The following is a 22,433-nucleotide window of genomic DNA, read 5'->3' as shown; positions in this document are numbered from 1 at the left end:
AGGGATATCTTCAATCACCAACTTAATACCCTGAGACAAGGCCTAATACACGCCCTGTATATAGCCTCGCTAATGTTATTTTATTGTGTTACTTTTTATTACATTTTTTACTTTAGTTTATTTAGTAAATATTTTCTAAACTCAATTTTTTTAACTGCATTGTTGGTTAAGGGCTTGTAAGTAAGCATTTCACGGTATGTAGGTGTCATAACCAGCCATAAAGTCTACCTGTAGTATTTGGCGCATGTGACAAATAAAATTTGATTTGACTTCATTTGATGTACAGTACGTGATAGGCCTATCTGGCTTATATGACTATGATGGCCATAATGCTTCTTGACGGTGTCATAAAATGTATTTTCTAAGTCTAAGTAAAGGAAAGTGACACCGCATGGTGCTAATGCTTCATGACAGTGTCATAAAGTGTATTTCTACAAGTTATTTAAAATATCATGAAAAACATGACTGTAAAGAATTCATAACAACAATAACAAAGGAATTAAGAAACAAACTTTCAAACGAAAGTAAACTTCTTTGCAGGGAAAAAACATTTAAATAAATGTGGGTTTTGACACCCTTATGTACAGTATATTAATAATAATACTAATGCTTATAATATACTATACTGTACTGTACTAAAACTATACTATACTGTACTGTACTTTAGCAATACTATATTGTACTTTACCAGTACTATACTATACTAAAACAATACCATACTATTCTTATACTTAAACTATAAGAGGGCAAGGCTTGCAAACATCATATAGTTCTGTATTTTTTCATGATGACAGACCATACACTGGTAACTCATGCCAGGGTAGTCTTCAAGACAGATATTGACTAATTCCATTTGAGGTTAACATTTCAGCACATACTAAATCACACACACTAAGCAGAGCAGGCCCATGTAAATACTTATGTAAACGTGATATTTCAGTTTTGTAGCAAAAACAAAAACAAAAAAAAATGTTTTTGCTTTGTCATTATGGGGTATTGTGTGTAAAGGGGAGAAAAACATTTAATCCATTTTAGAATAAGGCTGTAGAGTAACAAAATGTGGAAAAAGTCAAGGGGTCTGAATACTTTCCGAAGGCACTGTATATTACATTGTGTTGTTACCTACAGAGAGCTGTAACCTACCCTAAGTGGTATCCCTCTGATGAGGATGTAATACAGTCCTGGGTTGCTCCTCCCATCCACCAATACACGTTCTTACCCACACCAAGCTCCACAGAAGCTGACAGTGAAGAAAAACACCCATTTAAGGTGAGAGTGGTTGCCCTGGTGTTGCCGACAGATACGGATGCTTAGCCCTTCTCTCTGTGTATAATATTCGGAAGGGTCATTCTTCTTTACCCTGCGTTTGTTTTTTTACTACCATTCTGCTCTATCTCTCACCTCCAGCTCTGCGGTGTGGCGATAGCGCTAGGTTAAAGGTACGCTAGCTGGTAATTTCTCTCAGTATTCTCATCTTTATCTTGCATTCCTCTGGTCTCTCTCTCTCTCCCTCCATCTACCCCCCTCTCTCTCCCTCCATCTCCCCCTCTCTCTCTTTATCTTCCATTCCTCTGGTTTCTCTCTCCATGAGATGAGCGTGTCCTACACACACCCGTCGGTGTAATCTCCCTAGTGGAGCGCCCCATTTAAATAATTCTTTTTTCAGGATCATCACCCCCTCCTCTCTCTCATAGACACCTCTCTCTCACACAAACACACCTCACACAAACACACCTCACACAAACACACCTCACACAAACACACCTCACACAAACACACCTCACACAAACACACACACACACACACACCACCACCACCACCACCACCACCACCACCACCGTAGGTTGGCTAATACAGCCATTTACACCCTGGATTTTCACTCTCACAGGGCGTTATTCTGACTTAATAAAAATGTCTCCTGTGGACATTTTGAGTAGGTGAGACACGAAAAAGCAGGATCTGAAAACCCTATCAAACCACTATCTGCGGTTTACTGAATTCCGCCTTTGTGTCATCTATCCCAGTCATCATTTCATTACATTCTCTTAATCTGTACTTAGACTGGAGGACAGTAGACAGATACATATGGCAGACAGGTGAAAAAGATACCTGGATTCTTATCCATCATACAGTTTGACACCTGTCTTTCAGTATCATCATGTCCTATTGGCCAGTCGATCATATGACTGGGAAAAGGCTGTCATTACATTGGCTAGTCTGGCACCTGTCTGTCATGGCTGGTAAAAAGCTCACCCTCCTGTTGGCCAGTGTGGCTTCCTCTCTCTCAGCCACACAATGAGGGCCATCAGAGCCTTTCAGTGGATGATTTGGGCTGGAACAAAACGAAAGGCACAGCGAATGCCATGGCATGGCAGTATCCCCCTGCCCCTCCTTCCTGCCAGCTGACAAGCCCCCAACATCCATACAACGTTTCCACAGCATCTCTGCAACGTTAGAGAGCAACCAATGTCATAGAATTGTCATAGTCACACAGCCTTAGGTGAAGTGGCGAGAGAGAAGAAAAGCACTTGAGTATTAAAATGAGCTGGATGGTAGACAGCTGGCTTCAAACCTCCTCCTGATCGCAGGCGAGAGAGAGAAAAGCTTACTTTTGGACAGACTGGCAGACAAATCACATGTCTCTGCACCCTGAACGTCTGAACTGAATAGGATAAGGCTTCATTACCATACGTTTATTACCTCCTATTGAAACAGCTGCTAAAACAAAAGACCAGTTGATTATTTTGTTTGATCATTGTAGCATTCAAGGGTCTGTCTGAAAGGGAGAGAGAACAATGGGATAGGCTCACAGGGGAAGGGGAGGCTGATGTGCATACAAGGCAAGGAGGATGGGAGGAAGGCTCTGACATCCACGGGATCTGCCTGCTGCCTGCCGGACTGTCCAATTGAACACAATGGGCCCACAAGACAGAGACAGACACACACACACACACACACAATAAAGCTGAGACTGTCAGTCCTGTTCCTCCCCTGTCCATCCACTGCCATGGCTACTGTCCCCTGGGAGCATGGACTGACTCATATCTGAGTTTTTCCTGATTCATAAAATACATTTTGACTGATGTGGCAATTGATATTTGATAGGTTTCATATAATTGATAGAGCTGTCTGTGGCCCAGGTATCAATGCAACAGTAGGCTCTGATGGGGGTTACTCAAGCCTTGAAGCAATACAATTAAATCTACAGAAAATATTGGTGGTAATTGTGTTCACTGACAAATTATGTTTATACCAATGTGAACATGTATTAGCATTCTGTCTTCATCTTGTCTCTGAAATACCACCCTTACAAACAAGTAAAACATATCCATGTTACTAAAGCACAGCGTACTAACATAAGCACTTTGTCACTAATTCAGTATTTCAGTAAATCCAGTAGATAAACTCCAAAGAAGCCCATATTTTCCACTTTGGTATACAAGCATGAAAATGGGCACATTTTTCCACGCTTCTATACCAAAGTGATCAATGTTTGAGCTTATCTACTGGACTATCTCAGTGTGAGAATAGACACTAAAGTGAGGAAGTGTGGGTTTAACCTCTGAGCCTGGACTATGTGTCCTGAGTGCTGATTGGTTGGGTGAAGAGGGCTCTGATTGGGGCCAGCTCTCACTAACTAGCCAGTAATTGGGGAGCTGATTGCTCTGAGTGTGAAGATGAAACTAACCTGTCTGCCTGTACTCATCTCTGTCAAGTTTAGTTTGCAACACTTTGTGCAGGTATAATGCTTTATAATTAGTTTTTTTAATGCATTAAAACAGCATCATTATGCATTTTACCTGAAGTATTTAAGTAAAGTGTTAGAGTTCAGTAAATGAAAGTCAGGAGGGTGTTGTTGCCACTTGAATCTCTGTCCGTAGCATTTGTGTGTTGTTGTAATGCAAGTACATTGAGTACATCAACTGATAATGCTACATAGACCTATCATTTACTGTATGACTAATATTGGTAGTAATTGATTTGATCGAACCTCACTGTATTAGCTTTGTTCCATTGGTTCTATATTAGAATGACAGATTAGTATTATTATGCATGAAATATTGGCTTTGAATAATATGGAAACAACAACACTACTAAGACAGACAGAAAACAGAGGATTACAAGAGGCTTTTTGCTCAATAATTTGATTTGAAAAGAAAGAGTCTTACCTTTGTTCCATGTTTCCCAGTAAGGCTGGTGGGAGGTGGAGATTAGCTCAGAGAATGGAGTTTGTCTGAAAGCCGATTAGCCAGAATTGAAACAGGCCCAATTGAGTTCTCTCTCTGTTTAAAAAAAAGGCTGCTTGCTGTGTGTTCAATCAAAAGTAAGAACTCTGAGAAGTCATTCATATCATAATGAATGGCATTCCTACGTTGTGGTCTTATGCTATGTTAATGCCCAGATGACATGCATTACATTGAATATTAGCAGATGTAAATTGCATGCTTAAAAGGAACATGATATTTGTTCCATTCCACTACGTACTATGAATGCATTACATTTTCAGAGACATTTTAAATAAACCATCTTCTACATTTTAAAATCATTTAAATCTCATGGGATCTAGTTCTAAACACCGAATTGCTTTAGTTGACTCTTTTTTGGTCCTACATTGCCACCTAATGGATACAAATAGTACAAACCTTCCTTTTGAATTATTAATATTATTAGATTTTTTATGTAATCCAAAATCCCTTTCGTTGCCTTTAAAACACAAATTCTAATTCCAAATGTTGGAAATTGTAAGGCCTACATAACTTCCCCTTCAATGTGTTGCTTGAATTGTGTGTCTAAACCTGTCAGCGTGTAGTTATGACAGGCCTAAGAGGTACAGCGCACCCCTTGACTTTTCCCACAATTTGTTACGTTACAGCCTTATTCTAAAATTGATTAAATAATCACTTTTCCATCAATCTACATACAATACCCCATAATGACAAAGCAAAAACTGGTTTTTAGAAAATCTTGCAAATGTTGTACAAATAAAAAACTGAAATACCTTATTGACATAAGTATTCAGATCCTTTGCTATGAGACTTGAAATTGAGCTCAGGTGCATCATGTTTCCATTGATCATCCTTGATGTTTCTACAACTTGATTGGAGTCCACCTATGGTAAATTCAATTGGACATGATTTGGAAAGGCACACACTTATCTAAGTTAGATCTCACAGTTGACAGTGCATGTCAGAGCATAAACCAAGCTATGAGGCTGAAGGAATTGTCCGTAGAGCTCCGAGACAGCATTGTGTCGAGGCACAAATCTGGTGAAGTGTACCAAAACATTTCTGCAGCATTGAAGGTCCTCAAGAACACAGTGGCCTCCATCATTCTTAAATGGAAGAAGTTTGGAACCACCAAGACTCTTCCTAGAGCTGGTCGCCCGGCCAAACGGAGTAGTCCGGGGAGAAGGACATTGGTCAGGGAGGTGATCAAGAACCTGATTGTCACTCTGAAAGTGCTCCAGAGTTCCTCTGTGGAGATGGGAGAACCTTCCAGAAGGACAACCATCTCTGCAGAACTCCACCAATCAGGCCTTTATGTTAGAGTGGCCAGATGGAAGCCACTCCTCAGTAAAAGGCACATGACAGCCTGCTTGGAGTTTGCCAGAAGACACCTAAAGGATTCAGACCATGAGAAACAAGATTCTCTGGTCTGATGAAACCAAGATTGAACTCTTTGACCTGATTGCCAAGCATCACGTCTGAAGGAACCTGGCACCGTCCCTGCGGTGAAGCATGGTGGTGGCAGTATCATGCTGTTGGGATATTTTTCAGTGGCAGGGACTTGAGACTAGTCAGGATCGAGGGATAAACGGTGCAAAGTACTGAGAGAACCTTGATGAAAACCTGCTCCAGAGCGCTCAGGACCTCAGACTGGGGCGAAGGTTCACCTTCCAACAGGACAACGACCCTAAGCACACAGCCAAGACAACGCAGGAGTGGCTTCTGGACAAGTCTCTGAATGTCCTTGAGTGGTCCAGCCAGAGCGTGAACCCGATCTAACATCTCTGGAGAGACCTGAAAATAGGTGTGCAGCAACACTCCCCATCCAACCTGACAGAGCTTGAGAGGATCTGCAGAGAAGAATGGGAGAAACTCCCTAAATACAGGTGTGCCAAGCTTGTAGCGTCATACCCAAGAAGACTCAAGGCTGTAATCACTGCCAAAGATGCTTCAACAAAGTACTGAGTAAAGGGTCTGAATACTTATGTGACATATATATTTATAAAAACCTGTTTTTGCTTTGTCTTTATGGGGTATTGTGTGTATAGTGAAAAAAGGATTTAATCAATTTTCGAATAAGGCTGTAATATAACAAAATGTGGAAAAAGTCAAGGGGTCTGAATACTTTCTGAATGCACTGTATATGGTGCCAGATGCAAATCCTTAAGAGAAGCCAGCATCCGTACTCAAAGGACAAAAACTACAATTCTGCGACAATATATGAGGTCAGCTGGTAAATATATACATATATAGACAAAATGTAACGTAACGATATAAGACTTCATTCCTGAGTGTCTTCATTTAAATACTTCAGACTAAATCGACAGGGTTTTTGAAGTTTGGATATATCCAAATATAACTGAACCGTGACCCACTGTCATCCACCATTCTGCATGTTTCAGCCTCCGTAATGTGTTTGATTGAGGCTATTTACAGTCCATGTAACAGTGCTTTTCTGTAGCCTGTACTGAATTGCATGGCACCCTGTACCCTGCTCCTCAGTCACAGTATAAACACTCATATACTCCTCAAGGCCACAGCTATGAAAGAGCTATCTTATGCATGTTTCTCAAAGGGTGGGGTGCCGGGTGGGATTAGAGTAAAGGGGTAAGTGAGACGTCCGGATGGGGGTGTACTTGTTGGCGCTGTGTTCCCAGGAGAGAGACAATAACCTTCCTTCCTTTCCCCTCGCTATGACAGCTAAGTCATGGTCACCCACTAACTAATGGCTGTGGGGCAACATTTATCTTGTCAAGGTTGTACTTTTCACCATAGAGACTCCTAGCAAATTTAAGGCGTTTGATTTTTTTTCATTTTTTTTACGTCAGACACATAAGATACATTCACGCCCTTTGACCTCGGTACCTCTTAAAAGGTGTAGATCACCTCTACCGATATTTGTTCCCCCCTCCACCCTTTTTTTTTTACATCAACCCTTCAGCCATTCACATGCGCCCTCTTCCTCAACCTCTATCAATCAATTCATCAATCAATCAATCCTCAGTCAGGAAAATGTTACACATGCAGTATGTCGTTATTGAGATTCCAGAATCTACCCTGAAGCATACAGGAGATTGTTTGAAGTAAATTCCCACTTTACTGCTGTCGTAGAGAAGGGTGTATCTACAGCTCTGACAGAGAGAGCGAGAAAGGCTGAATGTTGAAGATTTACATCTTACATCAGTTTTACGTCGGAGTCTTACATAGCAAAGCTTAGGGTAGGCTAAGGAAGGCTGCTCTCTTTCGAGAAAGCAGGTGGCGGTCATGTCATCGTTGCCGGAATTTTGATTCTCGTTGTGGTTTACGATATAAAGGCCTCCCACACACACACCAACTTCTACGGTCATGTATGAAGCCGGTGGATGTCTCGTTAAAACGTCATTAAAGGTGGAACAGATTCATTACCAGTTTAAAGGCGAGCACTTGGGGTGGGATGTCACTTTATAGGCTTAAACGTTTTATTCATTCAAAGAACTAAAACAATTAGTGTGTTGTTTCATTTCCAGGCACTCACCATCGGTGCCAGAAAGGTATTTGCTGGAGTACGGGTGCCAGTTGTGGTGTGAAGTACTGTAATGGTTTATTCAGAGTAATGTGTTTGAGATCAAGTGCAATCTCTTCTATAGTGGCCCCTTTCTATCACTAGAGAACACTCTGCTTTTACATAGTGACCCCTCGAAGACGGCTAGATAATATACCGTGCATACAAGTCTTAACCTACCTTGCTGTGAAAAGAAATAAAGGTGTCAGCGTGTGCATTTCCAAAAGGTATGTATATGATATATACTTGTAAAACTTTTGAAATAAGTGGTGTGAGTGGGCCTCATTTGTCATTCACACACAACTCCAGAGGAAGTGCTTTGGTTCTTCTGATAACTTTATTTAAGACACGAGATCTCTACGTTAAAATACTAAATAATCATCAGCCGCGCACGGCCGGTACACAACAATAGGTGTGGCATCGCATCATCAGGTCCAGTCAACTGAGAACAGTGGACAGACTAACAGTAGGCCTAGAAGTACTGTGCACTTGGTGAGCACGCTCATCACCTAGCAACACTCTCCAATAACATCTTGAGCACACACCAAGGGAATCGTGAGCAAAACAGAAGAAACACAAATGCCCTAAAGGTTTCTTAAGAGCCTTTTTACTAGATGTTTCTACATGTTTCCTATGGACTAATCTTGCAACATTGGTTTCTACCTAACACAGATCACATTCTAAGTGTTGTAGTGTGGTTGGTTGCGGTACACAGGAAGATGTTTGCATTCATCTTTATACCGCTGGGGTATTGTTATTGTAACATGTTCCTGACATTTTCTTTCATCTTGTTTCCTCTCAATGGCAGGTCAAAAACAGTCATTGTCCCTTACACCACAGGAGATTGGTGGCACCTTAATTGGGGAGGACAGGCTTGTGGATAATGGCTGGAGTAGAATTAGTGAAATGGTATCAAATACATCAAACACATTGTTTCCAAGTGTTTGATGCCATTCCATTTGCGCCGTTATTATGAGCCCTCCTCCCCTCAGCAGCCTCCTGTGCCTTCCACACTCTCCTCCTTCTATAACTTGGCCCCAATCAATGATGGTCAGAATAACACACAAAGTGGACAGTCACATCAGCAACCAATCCTTTAATTGTGTTTGTGTATGACCTTTGACCCCACAGGTCCAATAAGGAGCAAGCTGATTGGATGAGCTGATGAACACTGATGACTGCTAGCCAAAAGCTATGTGCTCTGGTGACACGATATTCAGCGCTGGTTCGTGTAGATGAATGGCTTTCTCAAACACACTGTTAGGTTTTTCACACTACTGAGCCAAACTGGGCCGAGCTGCGCTGGCCTGGTTACGCATCCATATAGTTGCTGGGAACTAAAATATCCTAGCCAGCATAAGACAGGTCAGCCCTATAGTGTGAATCTGGCTTATGTGCCGATTTGGCTCTACATTGATGAAGATGATGCCAATAATTACATGACATTGTAAAATATTTAAGTTCAGAAAGACATGGACTGAATAAGGACAGTTTACCCATTTTCTTTGAAATCCAATGATGAAACATCTACCAATTCTGCAGATGAACTACACCAACTAGCTCCTCTCTATCCAAACCTGAGGGCATAAATATGAACGTTTGGACATGACTTGATGAGCCTTCTCGACCCCAAAACCAGTTAAAATCTAATGGAATGTCTTATGAATCAATAGTAAAGCATAGTTATGTGGTTTATGTAATATTTAAACCGTTTCAGACTGGATATCACCGGAATGTAACCAATCATATGCTGTTTCTCACTTCATGGTCTTCTTTTATGTGATGTTACTTGCAGGCCAGGACTTCACTAGGACCAGTCAACACAGACTGGCCTGAAGTGGCTACCTGACCTTGACCACAGCACGACGGCAGCAGAGGGTCCGACGACCACACAGAATCGTCAGGCGTTGACAGTCATAGCCGTTATAGACTTCTCTGAAACATTTCAGAACTCGTCTCAACAAGCACAGCCGTTATCTCTCACAGTGGGCCTGGTTTGTTGCTAGTCACTCATAATTGCAACCAAGACACCAAACAACACAGTCAACCTTTAACCTCTGCTGTCAGCCAAGAACAGGTCAAGTCTTGGGACAGCACATCATAACGCCGCGGAATGTCTAGGGGGAATAAAATGTGCCGAATTTCTGGAATGGAATCTGGAATGAGGAAAAAGCTAAGGAAATAGAGTGATCTGTTCTGTTTCAAGGAGGAAATGCAGCCAGAGTCAATCTGTGTCATGGAATATCTGCATATTCCAAATGACTTGAGTTTAGACCCCGTTTGTGATATATACCTGAAGGCCAGACGCAATGGACACTTTCTTCATGTCCATGTCTTTTTCCCTATTCATGCTGTGGGTAATGTCAGAACAGAACACAATTAACACATAAATTAAAGATATTCTCTGGTACTTCTATATAATTTTTAGCCAGTAGTTCCGAAAGTAGAAGTCACAAGCCAAAATTGGTCCCCGAAAATATCTCTGTCTCTCGCTCTCTGGGCCTGCCTCTCTCTGTCTCTCTCTCTCTGTGTCTCTCTCTCTGTGTCCCTCTCAGTCTGTGTGTGGTGTGTGTGTGTGTGTCTCTTTGTGTGTGTCTCTCTCTGTCTCTCTCTGTGTCTCACTCTCCCCCTTTCTGTTTCACTTTCCCTCTCTCTCCCTGTTTCTTTCTCGCTCTGTTTCTCTGTCTCTCTGCGTGTGCGTGCCTCTCTCTGCGTGTGCGTGCCTCTCTCTGCATGTCTCTCTCTCTGTTTCTCTTTCTCTCTCGGTGTGCCTCTCTCTCTGCCTCTCTCTGTGTGTGTGCCTCTCTCTGTGTGTGTTTCTCTCTCTCTGCGTCTCTCTCTCTCTGCGTCTCTCTCTCTCTGCGTCTCTCTCTCTCTGCGTCTCTCTCTCTCTGCGTCTCTCTCTCTCTGCGTCTCTCTCTCTCTGCGTCTCTCTCTCTCTCGTTCCGTCTCTCTGCGTCTCCCTCTGCGTGGCTCTCTCTCCCTCCGCGTGGCTCTCTCTCTGTGTGTGTGCCTCTCTCTGTTAGTGCGTGTTTCTCTCTCTGCGTCTCCCTCTGCGTGGCTCTCTCTCCCTCTGCGTGGCTCTCTCTCCCTCCCTCTGCGTGGCTCTCTCTCCCTCCCTCTGCGTGGCTCTCTCTCCCTCCCTCTGCGTGGCTCTCTCTCCCTCCCTCTGCGTGGCTCTCTCTCCCTCTGCGTGGCTCTCTCTCCCTCTGCGTGGCTCTCTCTCCCTCTGCGTGGCTCTCTCTCCCTCTGCGTGGCTCTCTCTCCCTCTGCGTGGCTCTCTCTCCCTCTGCGTGGCTCTCTCTCTCTTTCCGTCTCTCTGCGTCTCCCTCTCTCTCTCTCTCTCCGTCTCTCTCTCTCTCTTTCCGTCTCCCTCTCTCTCTCTCTCTGTGCGTGTCTCTCTCTCTCTCTCTCTCTCTGTGCGTGTCTCTCTCTCTCTCTCTGTGCGTGTCTCTCTCTCTCTCTCTCTGTGCGTGTCTCTCTCTCTCTCTCTGTGCGTGTCTCTCTCGCTCTCTCTCTGTGCGTGTCTCTCTCTGTGTGTGTCTCTCTCTGTGTGTGTCTCTCTCTCTGTGCGTCTCACTCGCTCTCTCTGCGTGTCTCTCTACCTCTGCGTCTCTCCCTCGCTATGCATGTCTCCCTCTCTGCGTCTCTCTCTCCCGCTCTCTCTTTCTTTGTGTCTCTCTCTCTCTCTCCCTCTGCGTCTCTCTCCCTCTGCGTCTCTCTCCCTCTGCGTCTCTCTCCCTCTGTGTGCGTCACTCTCTCTCTCTCGGTGTGCGTCACTCTCTCTCTCTCGGTGTGCGTCACTCTCTCTCTCGGTGTGCGTCACTCTCTCTCTCGGTGTGCGTCACTCTCTCTCTCGGTGTGCGTCACTCTCTCTCTCGGTGTGCGTCACTCTCTCTCTCGGTGTGCGTCACTCTCTCTCTCGGTGTGCGTCACTCTCTCTCTCTCGGTGTGCGTCACTCTCTCTCTCTCGGTGTGCGTCACTCTCTCTCTCTCGGTGTGCGTCACTCTCTCTCTCTCGGTGTGCGTCACTCTCTCTCTCGGTGTGCGTCACTCTCTCTCTCGGTGTGCGTCACTCTCTCTCTCGGTGTGAGTCACTCTCGCTCTCCCTCTCAGTGTGCGTCACTCTCTCTCGCTCTGCGTCTCTCTCGGTGTGCGTCACTCTCGCTCTCTCTCTCACTCGGCGCGTCACTCTCGCTCTCTCTCTCACTCGGCGCGTCACTCGCTCTCTCTCTCTCTCTCTCTCTGCGTCACTCACTCACTCACTCTCTCTCTCTGCGTCACTCACTCACTCTCTCTCGGCGTGCGTCACTCACTCACTCTCTCTCTCGGCGTGCGTCACTCACTCACTCACTCTCTCTCGGCGTGCGTCACTCACTCACTCACTCGGCGTGCGTCACTCACTCACTCACTCGGCGTGCGTCACTCACTCACTCACCCTCTCTCGGCGTGCGTCACTCACTCACTCACTCACTCTCTCTCGGCGTGCGTCACTCACTCACTCACTCACTCTCTCTCGGCGTGCGTCACTCACTCACTCACTCTCTCTCGGCGTGCGTCACTCACTCACTCACTCTCTCTCGGCGTGCGTCACTCACTCACTCACTCTCTCTCGGCGTGCGTCACTCACTCACTCACTCTCTCTCGGCGTGCGTCACTCACTCACTCACTCACTCTCTCTCGGTGTGCGTCACTCACTCACTCACTCTCTCAGTGTGCGTCACTCACTCACTCACTCTCTCTCGGTGTGCGTCACTCACTCACTCACTCTCGGTGTGCGTCACTCACTCACTCACTCTCGGTGTGCGTCACTCACTCACTCACTCTCGGTGTGCGTCATTCACTCACTCACTCACTCACTCTCTCTCGGTGTGCGTCACTCACTCACTCACTTACTCTCTCTCGGTGTGCGTCACTCACTCACTCACTCACTCTCGGTGTGCGTCACTCACTCACTCACTTACTCTCTCTCGGTGTGCGTCACTCACTCACTCACTCTCTCTCGGTGTGCGTCACTCACTCAGCAGTTATGCCTACCTCAACCTCATTGGATAACGTGGGCAGGCCTCACGCTAGCTGTCACTCAAATGTGAGGGGCTGAAGCTCATTGGCTAGAACTCTAATCGCTATGGGGCTGGCCCAAGTGGGGGGAAATAAGAGAAAATGTTGCTGCAAAGCTTGAAGAAAACAGTCGCTTTCAAACTAGGGATTTCAAGGCTAATTGAGGTTAGACAGTAATTCTGATTGTAGATTATGCATGTATGAACTATACTATTGACACAACCAGCCCAAAGCGGGAGGTTTAAAAAAAATACTTTTAGTCGCCAAAGTACGGGAGCATGTCTTTAATCTTAAACACACTACTGTTTTAAAATGCATGCCCCCCCCCCCACATCCAAAGTGTCTCATTTTCTTCCCATCCACCCAATGACATCATCCAGCATCTCTACTTTTTACATGCTGTTAAAGATCACCATGTCTATCCCTGACAGGAACAGTGCCTTAGGAATACGCTAGGAACATGTGGTAGACTTGTCTTTGTTTTCTCCATTTGTTGTTGTTGTTGCCTGGGACATTGTTGCTAATGCTACGCCATGCAGAGTGTTTAGAGTTCAGCAGAGACAGAGAGAAGAGGAGGTCCTTTAGTGAAGGAAACAGGACCTCAGTGATGCTGATGATACTGGGGGCGTAATAATCATATTATTCAGAAGAAGAAGAACCACGTGTCAGAGGCCAGCTCTGCCCAGGTCTAGCTGATGGCCAGGCAGTCTGTCTGGGGGGCAGTCTCTGGTGGCGAGGTGGGCGTTGGAGTGGCAGCCTCCTCGGGGGTGGGAGCGTCGTCTGTGCTGGTGGAGGTGTGGACCTGAGTGGGGAGGACGCGGCAGAATGCTGACGTCATTGAGCTGGGGCCGGCCTCGGGGTCGTCGTCGGGGTGAGAGGTCACAGAGAGGTGCAGGGCGCCGGGGGTCAGTCTGACAGGGCAGAAGGCAGAGCCGGTGGAGATGAAGTTGACCTTGTTCTTGTCGGGGCAGGAGAAGAGAGGGACTGACGCTGACTGCCTGGAGCTGGACAGACAAAAGGGAAGAGACGGCGTGTTAACTCCTTTCATGACATGTATATACAACTGACCTTCAGTATCAACGACTTTGGTGTGATAAAAGAGATCCTAAAAGATCCCTGGTCTCTTGCTGTGCTTACCTCATTTCCTCAAACACCTTGATCTTCTCACAGCCCTCTGGGGGTTCTCTCTTGAACATGTAGCTGTTGTTGGGTTTAGGAGACGAGGCAAACTTTGGCAGCGGAGAGCTACTGCCACTGTCTGGAGACAGAGAGACAGAGACAATGGTCAGAAAAGGTCAGAAAATAAGATTACAGTCCCCGGACAAGACAGTCCACATTGGAAGTTCAGAGCCTTGCTCAAAGGCACAACGGTAGGATGACCAATGGAGGCCTTGCCCCAGGTCTGAGAGAGCATCCTGACAGTCCTACCTTTATCCCTGTCGTATGGCAGATCGTCGGTGGAGTAAGGGCTGCCCTCATGTGAGCCGGACCCCGGGGGGCAGGCAGGAGAGGGACAGGGGGACAGGCTGGAACTACTGCTGGAGCGGCCGGGGGCAGAGGGGGTCTGTGTGTCCACGCTACGGGTACTGCTGCTGCGCTGCTGTGGGGGGAAGGGGGCTCGTCGCCCGTCTGGTACCTCCAACACCTGGGGGAGGGCGAGGAGTGAAGGAAAAAGAGATGTCTCGTCACTGAGTACGGCAAGTCATTGGATTTCAGGTGACACAGCAGGCGCATGAGTGGTTGTGTGCATGTCTTCTCAGCTCCCTCCAGACACACGAGTTTCAAGTTCCAAGTTGTAATGTCACGTGCACAAGTACAGTGAAATGCCTTTCTTGCAAACTCTAAATGTAGAGAAAATGGTGCGGCACAGTTTCAAGAAAACAGTCACTTTCAAAGTAAGGATTCTGTGGCTAATTGAGTAAAGACAGTAATTCTGCTTATAGATTATATATGAACTACACATTGACACATGCAGCCCATGACAGATGTCTTGCTTAACTGCGAGTGGCCACCGCTAGTATTGTGTGAGAGTGCATATTGTAAATATGTGATTGGATGCATCTACCAGTCCGTCCCCTCACCTTGAGCTCCTCTTTCTCTCCGTTGTTGTCTCTGATGAAGACCTTCTCCAGCTCGTGGTTGATTCCCTCCATGCTGCTGGGTACTCTGGTGATGGAGGACTTGGGCACCGTCATGTTGGACATCTGGGACGACTTAGACATGCAGGACCACTGCAGACATTCAAAAACAAAACCTCAATATTACACATGTAAACAGGGCAGAGTTCTGTTGATTAAGCTTCCCTGGTGTGTTAGGTTTGCACTTTGGGGTCGATTGCCTTGATTCCATTCCGTTCAGCAAGATAAATCACGCATACCCCTAAAGCATGACTAGATACACACACACACACACACACACACACACACACACACACACGTCTGGATGGCAGTATTGTGCCTTACCTGTGCTTGGTTGGACATGGTGTTGATGGTGGTGTTGATAGGCCCCTGTAAAGGAGATGAGCTGTCTTTGTCTCTTTGACACAGAGACGGACGACCTCCCTGCTGCTGCTTACTACCGCCACGCAGCTGCTGCCGGAGCTTGGCTATCTGCTGAGGAGAACAGAGGAGGAAAGGAAGTGGAAAGAGGGACAGGAAAAGAGAGGGAGAGTAAGACAGAGACAAAGAAAAGAGAAAAACACAGAGAAAGAGAGAGAAAGGACCAGTAACATGTTAACAGATGAACCTCTGTCTCATGTAATGTAGCCAATTTAATCTTAGCACGTTTTGACATAACCCCATATATCCACCAGAGGTCCCCATAGCTCAGGGCAGGCAGCTCCCAGTAATGAATGCATCAGATTACATGTATAGCTGGAGCTGTGCAGTCCCTAGGTACATCTAAAAGGAGATAGTCACATTCCTTTCAGACTATCTGGCAGGCTAGTCATCGATCTAATCTCTAAAGGAAGAATCTATGAATCGTAAAAAAACACATCATAAAAAGGCCATTTACAATATAGGTAATGTCTTTCATTTGCATGGTGCTGTTCAAACCTTTGAAAGACCCACAGACTGTGCTAAACTGTGCATCTAACAGAAGAGATGACTGTGTATTGGCTCTGACCAATAAGGACTAAAGGGCTAGAACTCCGGTCCTGTGTGGCTCTAGGTATATCTTTGACCCACATTGATATGTCTTCATAATTCTGCATTCATATTAGCCCACAGAGGGAAGTTTCAATTGCTAAGAGTATTTTGAACTCTCAGACAAGTGGGGGCCTTTTGTGTGTCAGATAGAAGCACAGTACAGTAAAAGCATATCAGATGAATAGTTGTGTGGGGGCCTTTTGTGTGTCTGATAGAAGCACAGTACAGTTAAAAGCATATCAGATGAATAGTTGCTTATGTATCGTAACCCCAGGTGTAAAATAGTAAATAATAACTACTTCTCAGAAAGTATTAAACTGTCATGAGGAGTAAATAATAATTGTAGCCCTCTGAATTCATATTCACAAGGTTGTCCACTATCGGCTTATCTATTTGTTAACTATTAAAATCAGATCCAACAATAATAATATCCAGGGGCTAGATATCCAGGGCCTAAAAACAAAGGTGACATTGTACGTTGATGACATGTTTTCTTTTAAATGCGCAATATTGATCCCTGCACAGCTTCAGAGGATCTAGATCATTTCTCAAACCACTTTGGATTACAAACCGAACTATGATAAAGTGTACCATATTACATATTGGATTACTAAATCATTCAAATTTTACATTGCAGTGTAGTTTACAAATAAAATAGTCTGACGGTTAAGTGGACATACTCGGTATTCATATCCCGAAATAAATTCATTCTCAATACAATACATTTTAATAGAAAGTTAGCAAAAATAGATAAGATCTTGCTACTATGGAAAGGTAAATACTTGTCCATTTGTGGAAAAATCACCGTGATTCATTCTTTAGTCACATCCCAGTTTACGTTTTTACTGATGGCCTGCCTACACCGGACAACTTGTTCATTTCTATTTTATGAGTAAAACAATGTTCCACTTTATTTGGAACGGTAAGTCAGACAAAATTAAAAACGGGCCTATTTATATCATTAATATGAATTCGGAGGGCTACAATTGTTGAATATTAAAGAATTGAACCTCTCACTAAAGGCTTCAGTCATACAAAAGTTATACCTAAATCCAAACGGGTTCTCCAGCAGATTAGTGAGAATGGCTCACCCTCGTGAGAATGGCTCACCCTAGTGAGAATGGCTCACCCTCATTTTCCATTTATTCAAAATACAACCTCTCACTTTTGGTTATTTGAAAATGAAATCTCAAAAATATCACTATTTTTAAAACAAGCCATAGAAAGCTGGTTGCAATTTCAGTTTAATCCACTAGAAAAGACAGAACAAGTATTACTACAAATATTAAAAAGGTTAAAACGCAAATATAATAATTGATTAAAAAAATAACATTTTTGGAGAACAAAACAATATAGTCTTTGTTAATTATATCATACATAGGACTGGGTGAGTGGTCACCAATGCGGCTACCAACAATATATAGAAAAGTCTGCTCTATCCACAATTATAACCAGCTGATTGCAGCATTACTGCAAAAATGGAGGCTAGTGGAAGTTGTCTGTCGGCCCTGCATTAAAGACCAAAATTGCAAATGTATATATATATAAATAGGAACGTATACCAGTTCCATTTAAGGACCAAAACATTGACAGCTGTGCCGTACAGGTTGCAAAATAGTTGGGAAGAGATTTTTGATGTGCAGATCCCATGGCACAGGGTTCATGAACTGATACACAAAACAACACTGGATTCAAAAAACTGAGTTTTTCCATTTTAATTATACAAAATTCTTGCAATCAATAGAATGTTATGTATATGGGGGATACAACCATCCCAACTCTGCAGATTTGGCTGCGAAGTGTTTTGGTACTGCCCATATGTAGCCTGTTTCTGGTTGCAGGTTAAGGAATGGCTGAACAATCACACCGCTGCGCGCTTTTAGTAAAGGTGTTCATCTATTATTTAGAATCTGTTGAAACTATGAGAATAGAAAGGTTCAGAACTTTTGTGAAACATCATGCAGTACCACAGCTGAAAAATATTTGGCAAGTAGAAGAAGTCAAGACGGGATGTTTTTTTTAAGAGATCGATGGGAGGGGTTGAGGGTAGCTGAAGGGTGAGATAGATAGATAGATAGATAGATAGATAGATAGATAGATAGATAGATAGATAGATAGATAGATAGATAGATAGATAGATAGATAGATAGATAGATAGATAGATAGATAGATAGATAGATAGATAGATAGATAGATAGATAGATAGATAGATAGATAGATAGATAGATAGATAGATAGATAGATAGATAGATAGATAGATAGATAGATAGATAGATAGATAGATAGATAGATAGATAGATAGATAGATAGATAGATAGATAGATAGATAGATAGATAGATAGATAGATAGATAGATAGATAGATAGATAGATAGATAGATAGATAGATAGATAGATAGATAGATAGATAGATAGATAGATAGATAGATAGATAGATAGATAGATAGATAGATAGATAGATAGATAGATAGATAGATAGATAGATAGATAGATAGATAGATAGATAGATAGATAGATAGATAGATAGATAGATAGATAGATAGATAGATAGATAGATAGATAGATAGATAGATAGATAGATAGATAGATAGATAGATAGATAGATAGATAGATAGATAGATAGATAGATAGATAGATAGATAGATAGATAGATAGATAGATAGATAGATAGATAGATAGATAGATAGATAGATAGATAGATAGATAGATAGGATACTGTGTCCGTAAAATGTATATAGTATGAATAAACTGGAAGTAGAAGCCTGAGTACTGTTGTCCATTAGTTTACTCCAATTAGGTGAGGGTCAGCAGAAAATAATGAAAGAAAATATATTTTAATGGGGGATTGGAAATGATACAAAAATTACATTGATAGCTTGGTAGCTATGAAATGCTTGCCACATGGTAGCTATTTTATGTATGTAGCATCTCACGACCAGACAGGACAAGCCCAGACATGTTATTGTCCCTGTGCCTTTACACAGAAGTCATTGTAGGCTCAGTCATTGCAGTAATTTTACCATAGCAACACAACACAGGTCCCCTCTTACACCAGAACCACATGCTATTTTCACAATGCATTTACACAAACCGTCCTTCAACTTGTCCTCTTCCACCAAGTCATTTTACTATAGCAACACAAACATCCAGCCTAACAGGTCCTTATCAAAGGAGGCTCTGTCTGAATGGAAAGGCTGATATGTGATCCACTTTCTTTAGCCATAGTGGGCCTGGTGCACTCAATAGTTCGTCAGCTTTCCAGATAACTCAAGAATCAGTAGGCGATAATAGGCACATCACAAATTTCTCTTATGATGCTGGGCCCAAAATAAAGACAGTAATGTAAGAAAAGCCTACATAAACTATAAAACAGTGTTGCTCGACTGCTTTATTCCAGCAACAACATCGCTCCTGAATACACCAACTCAAACACACATACTGAAAACTCACTCAAGCTCTTATGTGCGACTTGTTTCGGGAAACTAGCCATATGTCACGTGTCACTACTTCACAGGAGAGGCATTTTAATGTATTTTTTTATCAAAATGCGTTTTTAGGAGAAACGCCTTATGGAACATGTGAAATTTCATGTGCCTTAAAACTTGTATGTCATCTGTAAATGCAATAAAAATAGTTAATTCACGAGCCCAGTTGGTTTAGCCACGGAAAAAGACAGGAAACATCCTGCTAGCCGTGATTGGCTGAGATAATGGATGGACTGGACATGCCTAGGAGATGAGTTGGAATAGGTCTGTCTATAACATTAGCTGGTCAGTATGTCTAGGTAATCCTTTCTAACGCTGCTTTTTTTTAAACGATATCACGAAGAACTGCAAAAGTGTTGCTCTCCACTTTCTGGAGGACTGAGTTTTTAAATCAGTGGAATGCCCGGTGGAAGCAGAGTGTGATAGCTAAGGAGATGGAGAAAATTCTGCCATTTGATTGCAAATATGCAGAGGGAGTCGAAAAGAGAAAAGCGAAGGCTGTTGTATACCTGTCACTGAATTACATCTTCAAACGAAGGGCAACCATGGCATCCGTGACAGAGAGGGAGAAGTGTTCATCCATGTTCATCCACGAGTAAGAGTCTAGCTAGCTACATTTTCAGATATCATACATTTCTAATTAAACGTATAAATTAAAGTGTACTGTTAGCTAGCTCGCTGGCTCGATCACTAACGTTACGTGTATGACCTGTGTAGTAATATTATTCGTATCTCAGAGCCATTTGCTTTGCTAGTTATAGCCTAATGTTAGCTAGCTAACATTGAACCTAGTTGGTTAGCTATTTGCAGATTCATGCAGGGTAGTAACATTATGAGTTGGGATTATGGTGCATTGTTTAGCTAGCTTGCTGTCTAAAAAGACTCTACTATGTAAGTAAACATTTCACTGTACCGTTTACACCTTCTGTATCCTGTGCATGTGACAAATAAACTTTGATTTTATTTGATAAAGTGTGTGTTTACCAGAGATGGTAATGTGAAGAACATGACCTGCAGCAAAGTCAAGTTAGGATATAACGTTAGGCCAATGAGACAGTGTCCAAGTCCTGAAATCCTCCAGTAGAATGCCCTGCTTTTGTTTCGTAAGCTTTTTTCTATAATTAGCTTGCCATTCATTTATAAACCCACAACAAGATCATTTTTTACTTTACTGTAATAATTAACACAAATTAGCTAAAGTGAAGATGCTGTCAGCTATATGATAAGGTCATTATTTGAACTGGCTAGTCAGCTAACAAGCTAGAAACAAACCAAAACATTGTTAAGAAAGTTGCTTCTAGTTTCCTGGTTTGCGAGATTAACATATACTAAATTCATTTTTAAAACAGGTGGGTTTTAAAAAGTTATGCTATTTTGGACCACTAGGCTGCTGATGTCATGCTGCCTTTAGTTTGTGTTTTTTCATAACGACAACGACAAGTTTGATGTCGGACGACAATAGAATGTTCATGTCTCACTGCGACAAATGTCTACAGATTAACACAGTATAAACCAGTCTTTAGTCTTGAAATCTTTGGTTGTTTACTACACTACCGTACTCACTCTGTATAGCACATGGCCTCACATGTGAATCCTTAAAGAGATGGGTGGGTCTAAGGCTTAAGAGGGTGTGAACGATGTTGATTGGGTGTAGACAAAGAAGAGCTCTCAAGTAGGTGTACCAAAACATTCAAGGACCATTTCCTCAAAAGTGAGGTTACAAGTTTATCAACTTTAAAAGCAGAATTACTTTCCCATTGTTCCTCAAATGCAGTGTATTATAGAGCTAGAAAATGGCCTGAGTCTATACAATGTAAAAAACACATTTTAATTTTGCTACATAAGACCAAATCGAGACAGTCAGTCACATGGTTATTCTTTAAAAGTGCTTTCCTCACCATCTTAAATAAGCATGCCCCATTAAAGTAAAATGTAGAACTAAGCACAGATATAGCCCTTGGTTCACTCCAGACCTGACTGCCCTTGACCAGCACAAAAACATCCTTTGGCGTACTGCATTAGCGTCGAATAGCCCCCGTGATATGAAACTTTTCAGGGAAGTCAGGAACCAATATACACAGGCAGTTAAGAAAGCAAAGGCTAGCTTTTTCAAACACAAATTTGCATCCTGTAGCAAACTCCAAAAAGTTCTGGGACACTGGCACCCCAATGGTGGAACAAGCTCCTTCACGACACCAGGACAGCGGAGTCAATCACCACCTTCCGGAGACACCTGAAACCCCACCTCTTTAAGGAATACCTGGGATAGGATAAAGTAATCCTTCTACCCCCCCCCCCCCCCCCAAAAAAAAACAATATATAGATGTACTATTGTAAAGTGGTTGTTCCACTGGATATCATAAGGTGAATGCACCAATTTGTAAGTCGCTCTGGATAAGAGCGTCTGCTAAATGACGTAAATGTAAGAGCACCTCCTCCCAGCTGCCCACAGCACTGAGGCTAGGAAACACTGTCACCACCGATAAATCTACGATAATCAAGAACTTCAAAAAGCCTTTTTCTACAGCTGGCCATGCTTTCCACCTGGCTACCCCTACCCCAGTCAACAGCTCTGCACCCCCCACAGCAACTTGCCCAAGCCTCCCCCATTTCTCCTTCACCCAAATCCAGATAGCTGATGTTCTGAAAGAGCTGCAAAATCTGGATCCCTACAAATCAGCTGGGCTAGACAATCTGGACCCTCTCTTTCTAAAATTATCTGACGCAATTGTTGGAACCCCTATTACTAGCCCGTTCAACCTCTCTTTCGTATCGTCTGAGATCCCTAAAGATTGGAATGCTGCCACGGTCATTCCCCTCTTCAAAGGGGGAGACACTCTAGACCCAAACTGTTAGACCTATATCTATCCTAACCTGCCTTTCTAAAGTCTTCGAAAGCCAAGTTAACAAACAGATCACAGACCATTTCGAATCGCACTGTACCTTCTCCACTATGCAATCTGGTTTCCGAG

At 43.2% G+C, this 22,433-nt stretch overlaps 1 protein-coding gene across 4 annotated transcripts in view; it reads right to left on the bottom strand.

Moving 5' to 3' along the window:
* Nucleotides 1–13,097: 13,097 nt before the first annotated feature.
* glci1 (Glucocorticoid-induced transcript 1 protein) overlaps nucleotides 13,098–22,433 on the bottom strand; it is a 41,758-nt gene continuing 32,422 nt past the window's right edge. For 2 of the 4 annotated variants that reach the window (XM_014177850.1, XM_045709189.1), the window contains exons 4-8: nucleotides 15,291–15,440; nucleotides 14,910–15,059; nucleotides 14,257–14,473; nucleotides 13,966–14,086; nucleotides 13,098–13,832 (exon numbers count right to left, since the gene is read on the bottom strand). In XM_014177850.1, the coding sequence (XP_014033325.1) occupies nucleotides 13,517–13,832; nucleotides 13,966–14,086; nucleotides 14,257–14,473; nucleotides 14,910–15,059; nucleotides 15,291–15,440 (954 nt within the window). In that variant the 3' untranslated portion in view covers nucleotides 13,098–13,516. The remainder of the gene's footprint in view (nucleotides 13,833–13,965; nucleotides 14,087–14,256; nucleotides 14,474–14,909; nucleotides 15,060–15,290; nucleotides 15,441–22,433) is intronic. The other 2 variants (XM_045709190.1, NM_001165376.1) reach the window with 1 other exon arrangement.

Source organism: Salmo salar, chromosome 27 (genome assembly GCF_965601325.2).
Source record: "Salmo salar chromosome 27, fSalSal1, whole genome shotgun sequence".
Classification (NCBI taxonomy): Eukaryota; Metazoa; Chordata; class Actinopteri; order Salmoniformes; family Salmonidae; genus Salmo; species Salmo salar.
Note: the sequence above shows the minus strand (reverse complement) of the source record. Positions and strands in the feature narration are given on the sequence as shown.